This window comes from Triticum aestivum, chromosome 6A (assembly GCF_018294505.1).
Source record: "Triticum aestivum cultivar Chinese Spring chromosome 6A, IWGSC CS RefSeq v2.1, whole genome shotgun sequence".
Taxonomy (NCBI): Eukaryota; Viridiplantae; Streptophyta; class Magnoliopsida; order Poales; family Poaceae; genus Triticum; species Triticum aestivum.
Window position 1 is genome coordinate 128,310,008 of NC_057809.1, and position 12,559 is coordinate 128,322,566.

The 12,559-nt window shown below is 44.8% G+C and overlaps 2 protein-coding genes across 2 annotated transcripts; one reads left to right on the plus strand and one right to left on the minus strand.

The window, feature by feature from the left end:
• The first annotated feature begins 431 nt into the window (after window positions 1-431).
• Window positions 432-1,514, plus strand: LOC123130455 (V-type proton ATPase subunit D-like). Its single transcript, XM_044550349.1, has one exon. It carries the CDS (start codon window positions 484-486, stop codon window positions 1,279-1,281), a length of 798 nt encoding a protein of 265 aa, XP_044406284.1. The 5' UTR covers window positions 432-483; the 3' UTR covers window positions 1,282-1,514.
• Window positions 1,515-3,722: 2,208 nt separating this feature from the next.
• Window positions 3,723-8,319, minus strand: LOC123132470 (ubiquitin fusion degradation protein 1 homolog). The gene is made up of 10 exons (XM_044552261.1): window positions 8,095-8,319; window positions 7,255-7,290; window positions 6,812-6,889; window positions 5,637-5,661; window positions 5,522-5,554; window positions 5,107-5,228; window positions 4,892-5,022; window positions 4,480-4,703; window positions 4,137-4,378; window positions 3,723-4,068 (listed from the first exon to the last, which is right to left on the minus strand). Exons 2-10 carry the CDS (start codon window positions 7,261-7,263, stop codon window positions 3,979-3,981), a joined length of 954 nt encoding a protein of 317 aa, XP_044408196.1. The 5' UTR covers window positions 7,264-7,290; window positions 8,095-8,319; the 3' UTR covers window positions 3,723-3,978.
• Window positions 8,320-12,559: the final 4,240 nt, after the last annotated feature.

The window sequence follows — 12,559 nt, forward strand, 5'->3', positions numbered from 1 at the left end:
CTCGAAGCGGTGAAAACAGTGATCAACAAGCAATAGTTTGAAACCCATGGATCAGATGGACTTGCGACCAGATATTTCATATTCCCTGCAGATATGCGCTTGCATGACATAGGCTCAATTCGGGTTCGTCGAATGAAGTTGAATCTGAGCCAGAAAATGCATGGCCGAACGGATCGAGAGACTATTTGTGTACCAGCTCAGCTGTTTTCTGGCGATGAACAACTGAACAGATAGCTACACAAGTCTTAAGATAGTCCAAATAGCATGAGCATCCATGCACCAGATGTTGCACTCTCGTGTGTGTCAGTGTGTGTCATCTTCTCCTGAACCATCCCGACACACGCCGACGTGTCCCTTTGGCGCCTGCGTATGCATCTATAATTGGTGCGAGCTCGCCAGATCAAGAAGTATACAGAGTCTCTCCGCAGAAAGAAAAAGTATACAGAGCCAACACTAGGTAGCTTCCGGCGGCGGCGGCGCGGCATGGCGGGGCAGGGACAGCGGCTGAACGTGGTGCCGACGGTGACGGTGATGGGCATGATCAAGGCGCGGCTGGCGGCGGCCACCCGCGGCCACGCGCTGCTCAAGAAGAAGTCGGACGCGCTCACCGTGCAGTTCCGAGCCATCCTCAAGCGCATCGTGGCCGCCAAGGAGGCCGTGGGCGACTCCATGCGCGGCGCCTCCCTCTCCCTCGCCGAGGCGCTCTACGTCGCCGGCGGGCCCCTCCGGCACGTCATCCAGCAGTCCGTCGCCGGCCCCGCCCGCCTCCGCGTGCGCGCCCGCCACGACAACATCGCCGGCGTCCGCCTCCCCCGCTTTGAGCACTTCACGGACGGCGCCGGCGCCAGGGCGCCGTTGCTCGCCGGGCTCGCCGGCGGCGGGGAGCAGGTGTCGGCCTGCCGTGCGGCGCACGCCCGCGCCGTCGAGCTGCTGGTGGAGCTGGCGTCGCTGCAGACGTCGTTCCTGACGCTGGACGAGGCGATCAAGACGACCAACCGGCGCGTGAACGCGCTGGAGCACGTGGTGAAGCCGCAGCTGGAGAACACCGTTACGTACATCAGGGGCGAGCTTGACGAGCAGGAGAGGGAGGAGTTCTTCCGTCTTAAGAAGATCCAGGCCGTCAAGCAGCGCGAGCTGGAGCGCCAGATGGAGTCCGCGAAGCTCTACGCCGGGGAGAAGGTCGCCGGCGAGGTCGCACTCAAGCGCGGCGTCTCCCTCGGCACCGCCGCCACCATGCTGGACAGTGGCGACGGCCAGAGGGACGAAGACATCATTTTTTGACACACCTGATCCGGAAGCTAGCTACTGTGACGTATCACGTAGTATATGAGTACTAGGAGTATTTTGCATGCAAAAAGTCCGGTAAAAATATATTGAGTTCTTTCATTTGAAATTTGCATAATATACTCCTTGTCTCATAATATAAGACTGTTTTGCAAGCTGATTAGGGAGTAGAAGTTCCGCGGTTCATGTAGCAACATTTATGTAGTCCTGCATATATATATTGAAAAAGTTGTGGCTACACCCAGACACACTGCACACAATCACCTACAACATTTGTCATAATCAAAGTCACAAAGTTTCAGAAATTATGACTCGGTGTATAACAACTACACTGATATTGCGTGACTAAAATGAAAGGACACCAATCCGAACGTTCACTGGAAAGCATGGCATTTACGAAAGGCCTCATGGCAGTTTTGTGTGTGTGCGGAGAGGTTGGGTTGGCATTTTTTAAAACTGCGATGGCAGTTTTTTTTTAATTGTGGAGGTTTTTTGGCGTAAAAACGCCACCGTCAGATGCAGATCTAACGGATCCGGGGGCGTTCGTCATGATCTGGTTCCCCGCGTTCGCCAGATAGCATTTCCCAAACGGAAGGAGAGAATCATCAATCTGATCTTTCACGCCATTTGCATGGATATAACATGGGATCTTCATGGCCACAAACCGAAACTACATGCTATGGACATATAAATACAACACTTTGCGACTACAATGCTGATATAAGAATATGATACAGTGCCATTGGCGTACTCACGGAAAAAAACTAGTGAGATCCACGAATAACTTTCCAATAGCCTTTTTATATTTTTATTTCTCCTGCCAGCAGATGAAAGTGCAGGGGGTTGATTGGGTTACTGAAAGTTTGTCGAGATGTTAGAGGAAACTGATATGAGTATAGCAGAGATTTTGAGACACACTTGTTTCTCTTGTTGCCAACAAGCAAGGAACTGGTCCATGAGTGATCGCGGAATGTTATTATTTCTCTATCCGTGGAATCAAAGCGGGTGAGCGTCGGAGCATCATTATGTTTGTGTTTTGCTGTTCCCATGCTCATTAGAGCAAAAGAATGCAACTCAAAGCATAAATATACAGAGCATAGGAGGACAGCTCCACATTTCGAGCTAATCTGGGCAGAGATGGATTTGGTACTCTAGAAATGCCGCGTGTTTCAAAATTTAGTCCGCACTAGTTGGGTTACCACAAAGAAACATTTGTACTGATTTTGATCTCTGGACTTACCATTTACAGAAGCATCACTTCTTTGCGACCCTTCGTAACCTCATTTGGTTGCCTCAAATAAAATCATCCATGACCTCAGAGTAAAACTGCATGTTATGGGCGTATAAATACAACACTTTTGTGAATAGTCGTGAGATCCATGAATAAGTTTCATGTGGTGGCCTGCGTGTGAGATTTATGCTTTTTTATCTTTTTATTTCTCTGGCCTTTAGCTTGCTTTTTATGAAGTAATGCTCCATCTGCAAACCAAAGCATTGGTACTGATGTTAGCCGAACTGAGATAAACACCAGTGGCGCAACAGGAGGCCTTCTTTTGCGGTCACGAGGAAGAATCAAAGTGATTGGGGTTTAGTATGCCATCGGTGTGAACGAAAACAGAGCACAATTATGATTAGGATGCAGCTGCTCGATGTTTTCACAGCGTTGCTCCATGTCGCAAATAATTCAAGCAAGGATGGTGTTTTGGAGTTGGCTTTTCTACCTTATTTCTGATTGTAGATGCTAAGGACGTGCATAAACCCGGGCAAACGTCGGGCCGGGCCGGGTCTTTGGCCAAGCTTGTAAAAGCCCGACCTTCATTTCTCAAGCCTGAGCCCAGCCCAAAGCCCAAATTACTCCCTGTATTCAAGCACAAGCCCAGCCCAAAAACAAGCCCGAAGCCCAAAAGCCCAGGCCAAATGCTGTTTTCAGTGCAAGCCCGGCCCAAAATACAAAAAAATTAAAGCCCAAGCCCAGACCAAACTATCTTCCAGGCTGCAAAACAAAGCCCAAGCCCGGCCCAGGTTTTCAGGCCAGGCTCAGGCCAGGCTGTCCATGCCCAGGTTGAGACGTGCATAGGTGAGATCTTCAACCTACCGTGTGCCTTTGCTCCAACATCATGTAGAAGAAGCACCATTGGATAAGCTTTGTGGTGAACTAATCAATAAAGTTCTTGTTTGTGGTGAACTAATCAGTAACGTCTAGCCAGTTTTTTTTTTTGGATTATGTACTTTTCTCACTTTAGAGCTAACAAGCTAAATCATTGTAACTGTCACTCGAATACATATCGACTAATCCTTGCTAAGAGCTCTTTTCCTTTAGAAGGACCTAATAAGTGGCATACGTGTGGCACTTATCATTTGGGGGTAAAATAAAGTTAAGAGCTATTTCCATCAAACAAGAAAAGTATGATCAACTAGAAACGTGCTGGTGCAGGAACTAACAGCGCAAACAAATGCAATGTGTAGTAACTCGCTAAGAATCCATGAACAGACATTGAAATACTTTGTACACATCAGCCAAACTGACCCACGGCGGCTGACATAAGGATCACAGTTGACAGAAAAGAAGCATTGGTAGTCCACCGAAAGATGCCCCAGCTCCCAAGGGATCAGGAAACTAAACAGTAGCTGACTGAACTCTTAGCCCTGATGATGTTTGTGACAGGAAGTGCTGATAAATACATACTCTGGCATTCAGCCCTTCAAGGAGTACTTCTTTCCCGTGAATGCTGAAAACTTCGGCTCCTCTTTCTTCGGATCCTCCTTTGCATCCTTGTCGGGCACCTGGCATTGATGCACAAGATGTTAAGATGACACTAGCGTTTAAAAGCTGCATGTTACAGAACACAAACCTTTTCTGTTCCTTTTGATGACTGGCTTCCACCAGAGCCAAAGACAAGCTTTCCTGTGGTTTTACGTGGCGCCGTGATCTGTGGTGTGGAGGCTGCTGAGGGCTGAACACTGTTGGTTGCATTAGCTTGTCGCTTTGCAGGCGAAGAGGATGATGCATCCAAATCTTTAGCAGGCTTCCCATCCAAGCGCCTTCCAGGACCAGTGAAGGGGCTGAACTTTGGTTCCTCCTCATCTTGAGCCTCTGCAACAGCAACATGCAGGTCCTTCCTTACTAATGAACGGCAAGATATATTGATGCATTCCACCAAAAGTTGCCAGTTAAGCACGAAGCAAGAAAGCTACCTGCAGCAGGATCAGCGCTGGGAGGAGCAGTAGGTTTTGGTCGCTCAGGTTCTTTATAGTCAAGTGGTGGGGCAAAGTCAACCTCACAATCAGTCTCAATTATACTTATAGCACTGGCAGGCTTTGTTTCAACTATATCAATGTAGTACTTCTTGTTATTATATGCCACCATAATGCTGTCACCAGTGGTTAGACAAGAGTAGTTCCGCAAAGTTTTTTCCAAGCTGCAATAATGACATGAACAGGAAATTAGTATTCTTCCCTCGCAAAAAAAAGGAAATTAGTATTCTTAAGATCTCACACTACTCGTACAAGGAAACTCCAGTGACGGTGCAACAGACAACAGTCATAGCAAAATAAGGCAAAGAAGTTCCCAAGGAAAAGGAAATAGTTTTATCAGAACAATACTAACATTGCTTTGGGATTTGAAATGTCCAAGAAGTCAGTTGTATGAGGCTGCAGCTTCACATATGTGCCCTTTGGGAGGTTGGCATTTTTTATAAACACCATATCTCCTTCTTGCAAAAGAAGATTTTGCATCATCTGATGAGTACATGGTAGTTAGTTTGATTGAGATGATGGTATCACATAAAAGTAAGCGTGAAAATATCTTAAACCTGGGCCTACCCAGTATGGCATGTAGATCATCCCTTCTTCTGCAATGAACTCTAGGACACCACAGTGTGAAGTGCGTTCTGCTGCTGTGTTGCGTACTTCAAATAGCATAGGGTACTCAATATGCAGAGACGCTGCAGAGGAAGTAACATATATTTGAGAATTTAGCATAGTTCAAAAAAGCGCTAGGCGTTAATTGTGCGTTTTGCCACCGCCTTGCGCTTTTCTGATCAAAGCGCATGCTTATGCACAATTATGCGCAGTTATGTCCTAGCCGTTTTGATATCGCCTAGAACCTAGGCGCACTTAAGCGCTCGCTTAGGCGCGCCTTCTTTAACTATGGAATGTAGTGGAAATAGTGCACAGAATAAACGCAGAAACAAAGTAAACTATCAACATATGCCTCTTACTAACACTGCCAACTTACCAAGACGATCAAGTGCCGAAGGTGGCATGATAACTGAAAAGAAAAAAGGTAATAATCATTTCAACTGCCAAAAGTAACTTAAAGACACAAGGAAATTAGTGAAGAGAGAGCATACTTTTGTCACCAGATTCAAGCTGTGGCTGCAAGAAAGGGTACAAAAGATCTTTCAGATAAATTCATGGAAAATAATACTTTACTTTGAAGAGTAATAATTCCGCTAGATTTAAAACGTATTTTCAGAACATGGGGGCAAAGGAGCACTTTATTTTGAACCCCCCAAAACAAGTGCTTAAAACATTAAAAAAAATTGAAATTTTTTACATGAATATGCATGCATGTGGTCTAAGTACGTGTGAAATTTCGTTCAAAAAATTGTTGTATTGTACGCTGCAGAAAAAAGACAAAATTTCGGTCCAAAATAAATAAAAAAACTGGCCCCAATTTGCATGTATTTTGTCTTTTTTGTATCTCTCGCATGGAGGCATGTATATTGGTGAAATTTTGGCACGCTATACTGCACTGCTATACATGCATGCACACAAAATTTTGGAATTTTTCAAGCCGTACAAATTCGTTTTTTGAACTTCAAAATAACGGGCACAAAGTACCCGTGTTTAGATATCAATTTTCGCGCTAGATTCTTCTATACATTAATGAGACAAGGCCGCAAAGTGAATGGAAACATGCTGACAGGCAGCATGTACTTAGTTACTGAGAAATCACTTTTTAGTTGTCTCAACCTATAAATCATGTCAAAAAAAACCTATAAATCATGTTAACTAGGAACAGAAAGGGTCATAATCAGATGCTCAAGATTAAAAGCCGACAATCAAACACAGTTGAGAGGGAGAACAAAAAACATGTAGATATACAATTTCTAACCATTCCTTAACCAGACAGAAGCAATGCCACCAGAACATAGACGAGAAATCAGATTAATACTCCAGAGAAAATACCGATCTCACATGATCCATGGAACTATAGAAGTGGATAATGCATGAAAACTCATGCATCAACACTGGGCAAAGTTTGTTTGTATTGGTACTGACTTGAACTAGAAAATAAAGATCTATATCAAAAGGATTGCAACTCCAAATTTACAACGCATCCATTATCATTTTTACTTGTTAAATTGCTTGCAATCAACATGTTATAACGTTGATTACAAATACGTATGAAAAGTATTCAAATTTGTCACATCAAATTACACTTCTATATCACTACATTTTATATTTCAAGTTATCAAATGGGGTACATGGCAGGCACCTCATGAAAAGAAGATTCACATACCTTGTCAATAAAAGATGCAGGGTAGCAGCGATAGGTCTGCTCAAAAGTACTTCCACGGTAACCATAGCCTTCAAAATACTAGTCAAAACAAATAACTGTATTAGAACCATGCAACATGATTCAGCAATTGATGAAGCCATAGATAATTACTGGGAAACTATTCATGGCAAAAAGGTGCTGGTATGTCCAAAACTGTAACTGATTACCAAATGCATAGCAAAGATGCAAACTGATAACGAAGGCACGTACTAGCTCATAAATCCAGAAGATATCCATGGTTTGAGAATAACAACACATGTGGTACACAGATTAGTTGAATCTATGGCTAGTCGCCGACAAGTTCAATCAAGGAGTTTGTAGGTCTGAATTTCGATGATGTGCTCCTGAAGCTAACATAGTTCGAAACAGCTAATAGGAAGATCAAATTTGTCTAAAGGACTTACCATATTCATGGACAAGAAGGTTAACCCCTTTTGAACCTGCATATGAGGAACAGGAACATTTAATTAAAATGATGGTGAACATAAGCAGATAATACAATAACACAGTCACCCATAATCAATCTGGAAAAACGAACATTCAATCACACACTTTATTCATGACCCAGAAGACATGAGACCTATTCAAAACTGCTGATACACATTTGCAGACATTCGATGTTGATAAGCTGTAGTAGCTTCTAGGGGCCAGGAAAGAGGATCACAATATGGTGTAGTCAAGTTAATCAATTTGAGCCAAGACAACTAATCTTACGGGGACAAAGCTGCAATCAGGCTCCAAAGTCCAAACAATCAATTTCTACATGATATTAGATTTACAGATCCTACTGTACTACTATGAGTGAATGGGTTCTTTAGTTCCACAAATCCCAAAGGTTACTGACTTGCTGGAGGATAACCGGGGTAGCACTACTAACAAATTCTTCCAGAACATGCAGAGTCCACAGAGACAGAGTCAAGTAAATTACTACTCCGTAGCACAATATACTTCAACTAAATTAGCACAATACTACAGGGAGAGGTTGCTCGTCGTCAAAACGCATGAAAGAAAGAAAAAGACTTCGTTTTTCTGTACTTGAGGGACGAACTGGCAGCAGGCGAGGGTATGCACGTAGTACGGATCTATCCGCTCAGGAGATCAGATTAGATTGACGATATGGCAATCGCATCGAAGCACGGACCGGTGCGTGAGCGAAATCGGGTGGAGGTACCGGAGAGATTGATCGGTGCCGGCAAAGGGTTAAAAGAGGCGGAGAAGCTGAGTCGAGGGTTACTGGTAAATACCTAAGCACCGGTTCTCCGCTTGGCCGAAGAGGAGGCGGCGGCGGCGGCGGCGGCGGCGGTGGCGGCGTGGAGAAGAGTCGTCCTCGGTTCCGGCGGATGCGCTCGAGCTCAAGCGGGCGGAGGTAGGTTGGCTTCGATCGGAAGGAAGAAATGTGGAGGAGGCGAAGAATATAGGGGATGAGGAGGAAGAGGAACCGGGCTCCGAGTTGGGCTAGGCTTTCGACGTGTGCCTCCGGGCCGGACACAGCCTTCTCAGCATACCTGGCCAAACGGGCCGGGCCGGCCCATCGTAATCGTGCCTGGCCCGGCACGGCCCGCCAGGGCACAATTACTATACGGGCCGGGCCGGGCCGGCCCGCGTGCGGCGCCCCCAGGCCCAGGCACGTCCTTATGGGTGTATCTCGGAAAATCCTCCAGAATTTGTGTCTGAGTTAATAGACTCTACATCTGCAACATGGTACTTGGCGAAAGTGCAGCAGGTTTTTATGCCGATGGATATCCTTGTAATCTTGAGCATCCCAATATGTACGCTGAATATGGAGGATTTTTGAAGCTGGAACTTTGAGCGATCTTGTATGTTTACAGTACGATCGGCTTATAATATGTTAGTGTCCACAAGAAGAAGAAGGGAGGCTTGGCTGGAGGGTACAGCCGGATCATCGAGCTCGAACAGAGAAGAGGGAGCATGGAAACGTCTGTGGAATATACAAGTTTCAGGGAAAATCAAGATGTTTCTATGGCGTCTGTCGAAACACTCCATCCCGACAGAGGACGTATGAGCCCATAGGCATATGTTAACGTCAAGTTCGTGTGCACTATGTGAGGCACCAGATTCCTGGAGACATTCGCTTTTAGAATGCACGGTCGCAAGATGTACGTGGGCGCTTGCGGACGAATAGCTGGCAAACAACTTACTAGCTTATTCGGACTCCAGTGCTAAGTGCTGGCTTTTTTCTTTGATGGAAACCTTGCTAATGTAAGAGTTCATCAAGATAGCAGTAACATTATGGGCGATTTGGTTTTCTCGATGGAAAGCAATCCACGAGGGCATCTTTCAAAGTCCCCATAGCACGAAGGAATTTATACAAAGATACTTGGAGGATCTGGACATTATAAATGAAAGGAAACCAGCCACAGGGGCAAGTGCGGTGCAGCGGGGGAGTTCGAGAATCAGGCCAAAAGCGCCTCCGACAGGGTCAGCTAAGATCCATGTTGACGCCGGTTGCCGGTCATGGGGTGGTACAACAGCGGCAGTATGCAGAGATGATCGTGAGGAGTATCTTGGAAGCTCTGCAATTGTTCTCAAGGGCATCTCAGATCCTGCTACTATTGAGGCTTTGGCGTGTCGGGAAGCATTATCACTGGCGGAGGACCTACACATCCATCATATGGTTATCTCGTCTGACTCAAGGCAGGTTGTGGGCGATATAACTTCATAAAACAATGGGAAATATGGTACTGTCATAAAGGAGATTCGAAGGAGAGCTCGTCATCTTATGTGTAATTTCATGTATGAAAACCGAAACTCTAATATTGAGGCGCATAGCTTAGCAAAACATGCACTTTCTTTAGGCCTTGGACGTCATGTGTGGCTAGGTAATCCCCATAATCCAAGATGTATTCCACGAACTGTGGTCTTTGATCGTTAATAAAGTTTGGATTATCCCTCAAAAAAAAAGTTAGTAAACGGGCCGACACGTTGGCCCGTTTAGCACGGTGGGCCGCACATTTTTAGCCTATTATTTGACGCACTGAGCGTTTTTAACCTATTTTTACATGTTGGGCCATATATAGATGTATAAAAAAAATAAAAATAAACTTAATCGGGTCATGCCGTGCCGGCCCGCGTGCCCAGCCTCCAGGCCCAGGCACGGCCCAAGGCGTGACGCGTGACGTGCCTGGCCCAAGGCGGGCTATGCCGGCGTGCTCACGGGCCGGCCCGAAAAAACCGGCCCATTTGGCCAGCTATACTTCTTAGAAAAGAATCAAAATATGCTAAAGGGGGGCAGGGAGTTTAACACTTGGTCCAATGTTCAAGCCTCCACGTACAATTTTGGAGATGGTGAGTGAATTGATTTGATACTGACAATTGGACTTGGCGGACTGAGTTAGTTCGGAGTAACCTGACACGGCGGCAATCCTCAACATTCCGCTCCAGTCTAGTGGGGGAGAAGATTATTTTGCTTGGGCGCCTAAAATGTCGGGTATCTACTTTGTTAAATCTACGTATCGTACTCTTGTGAATCAAAAAGAGCGGCATGCTCTAGAGGAAGGGACTGGTACGGGCACCTCACTGACAGAACAACAAAATGTGGAAAACTCTTTGGAAGCTCAAGGTGATGCCTAAAGTGAGGGTATTTTGGTGACGGGTTGTAAGAGGCATTTTATCTGATGAATGTTCTTTACAACGTCGTCACATAAAAGAATCCAACACTTGCCGGGTGTGTTTTGCTATGGAAGAGGACTTGATGCATACATTATTGCATTGCTCACATGCCAAGAGATTCTAAGTTGAAGCATGTTTGTTATTGGACGTTTGGATGCCTCGACTCCATCCTATTACTTGGTCGCGTCATTGAACCAGTCCTCACATAGGATATCACACGACCAAGTAACAAGATGGAGTCGAGGCATCCAAACGTCCAATAACAAACATGCTTCAGCTCAGAATCTCTTGACATGTGAGCAATGCAATAATGCATGCATCAATCAATCTGGCTCTTCAGAAATTGCTTGATACACGATGCAGCAGATTGATCCAGTGTTCTCAATGAGGCGCATTGAAGAGGATTTAGCACTACTAGACATCCCTAATGAGCATGCAAAATTTTTACCAGGGTATGGATAGCACCCTCCTACAGAAGGGTGTGTTAAAATCAACACTGACGCCGCTCCAAATTTTGATGCAAACAAAGCTGGCGTTGGTAGAGTGGCAAGGTCGCCATCCTCTTTCCTTGGTGCATGGAGCAAAACCTTTTGAAGGAGTAACAGACCCGTTCATCACTGAGGCGTTGGCTCTGCGAGAATGCATGATATTTGCTCAACTCCGAGGCTTTCCACATGTGATATTGGAGACAGATTGTCAAGAACTTGTCAATCAATGGAATTCTCGTCGCAACTCCTTGTCGGTTGTGGCACCGATCCTTCATGAAATTGGATAACTAGCTACATTTTTTCATCTTTTGTAATTCAGCATGTACACAGATCAGCCAATCAACCGGCCCATCTCTGCGCAAAACATGCTTCTGCGCTGATGGTTACCGAAGGTTGGCTGAGCTTGGCACCTTCCTTCCTGGTCACAAGCCTAATGGCTGACTACCCCAGGAGCGTTTTTGTTGAATAAAGTTCTCTGAATTCCCCGCAAAAAAAGACAACAAAAGTATTTTTCAGAAATATGTTTTAAAAACATTTCTAAAATAAGTTTAAATATTTAAACTTTTCTACATTGCAAAAAAGGGAATACATGTTCAAGTATCTCAATGTAAATCTGTCTATGTACGCACTAGAAATGATGATCTCATGTGAACATAAATGTTTTTATAAAAATATATTTGTGTATTTTATAAAAGATGTGCACATGTGCACATGTAAGTATTTGCAGTATTCAGATATTCAAAAATGTTCAAGTATACAAAAATGTTCCTTGCATATTTGAAAAATGCTCATGTATTGAAAAAATCATGTACTTATTTTTTGGAAAAGCCCACCCATGTATTAATTAAAATAAAATATTCATACAATCATTCGTTACAGAATTTGCCACACAGGACGTAGCACTATTAATAAGAACACCATCATACTTATTAATAAAACTAAACTTCGCAATCTCGTGTGCCATCATATTAACTTTCCTGCTAACCTTGGAGATCTTTAAGTTCGCCGGCATCTTAGGGATACTCAAAGCTTCCTTCTTTAGGTCAACAAGGGGTGACATGTCAAAATTGTCTGTTTCAAGAACAAAAGTCACAAAAAAACAATTCATGTACTTACAAAGTCCATGTGAGGTTCATAAATGTGTGTCATGGGTGTGAAGGTGTGTTTGTGTGTCACACAAACGTGTGTTGCGCAACATGTAAAGGTGTACTACGTGGTGTGCTGCACACGTGAAGGTGTGCTTCATGTTTTGTGCGAGGTGTGATGCTCATCGTGTATTGCACAACAAAGTACAGGTACACTACTGTTGTGACAGACAGGTAGCAGAAGTATTATTCGCGAGAGCACAAGCTTGTCATCTTCGAAAGACACAAAATCACAATGATAAATAAAAAAATTAGGAGAATGGAAGGAAAAATGAGAGGCGAAAAGGCTGACCGACGACCGAACCCTCCCCTATCTCCTTCCACCTCACATTTCCCCTCTGCCCCAACACCACCTCCTCCACCATAGCCCCCATCTCTGATCTGCTCTCACATGGCAAGAAAATCCAGCAGGCGCAATGTGAGGCCCAGGAGGGCGCGGCTCCCCC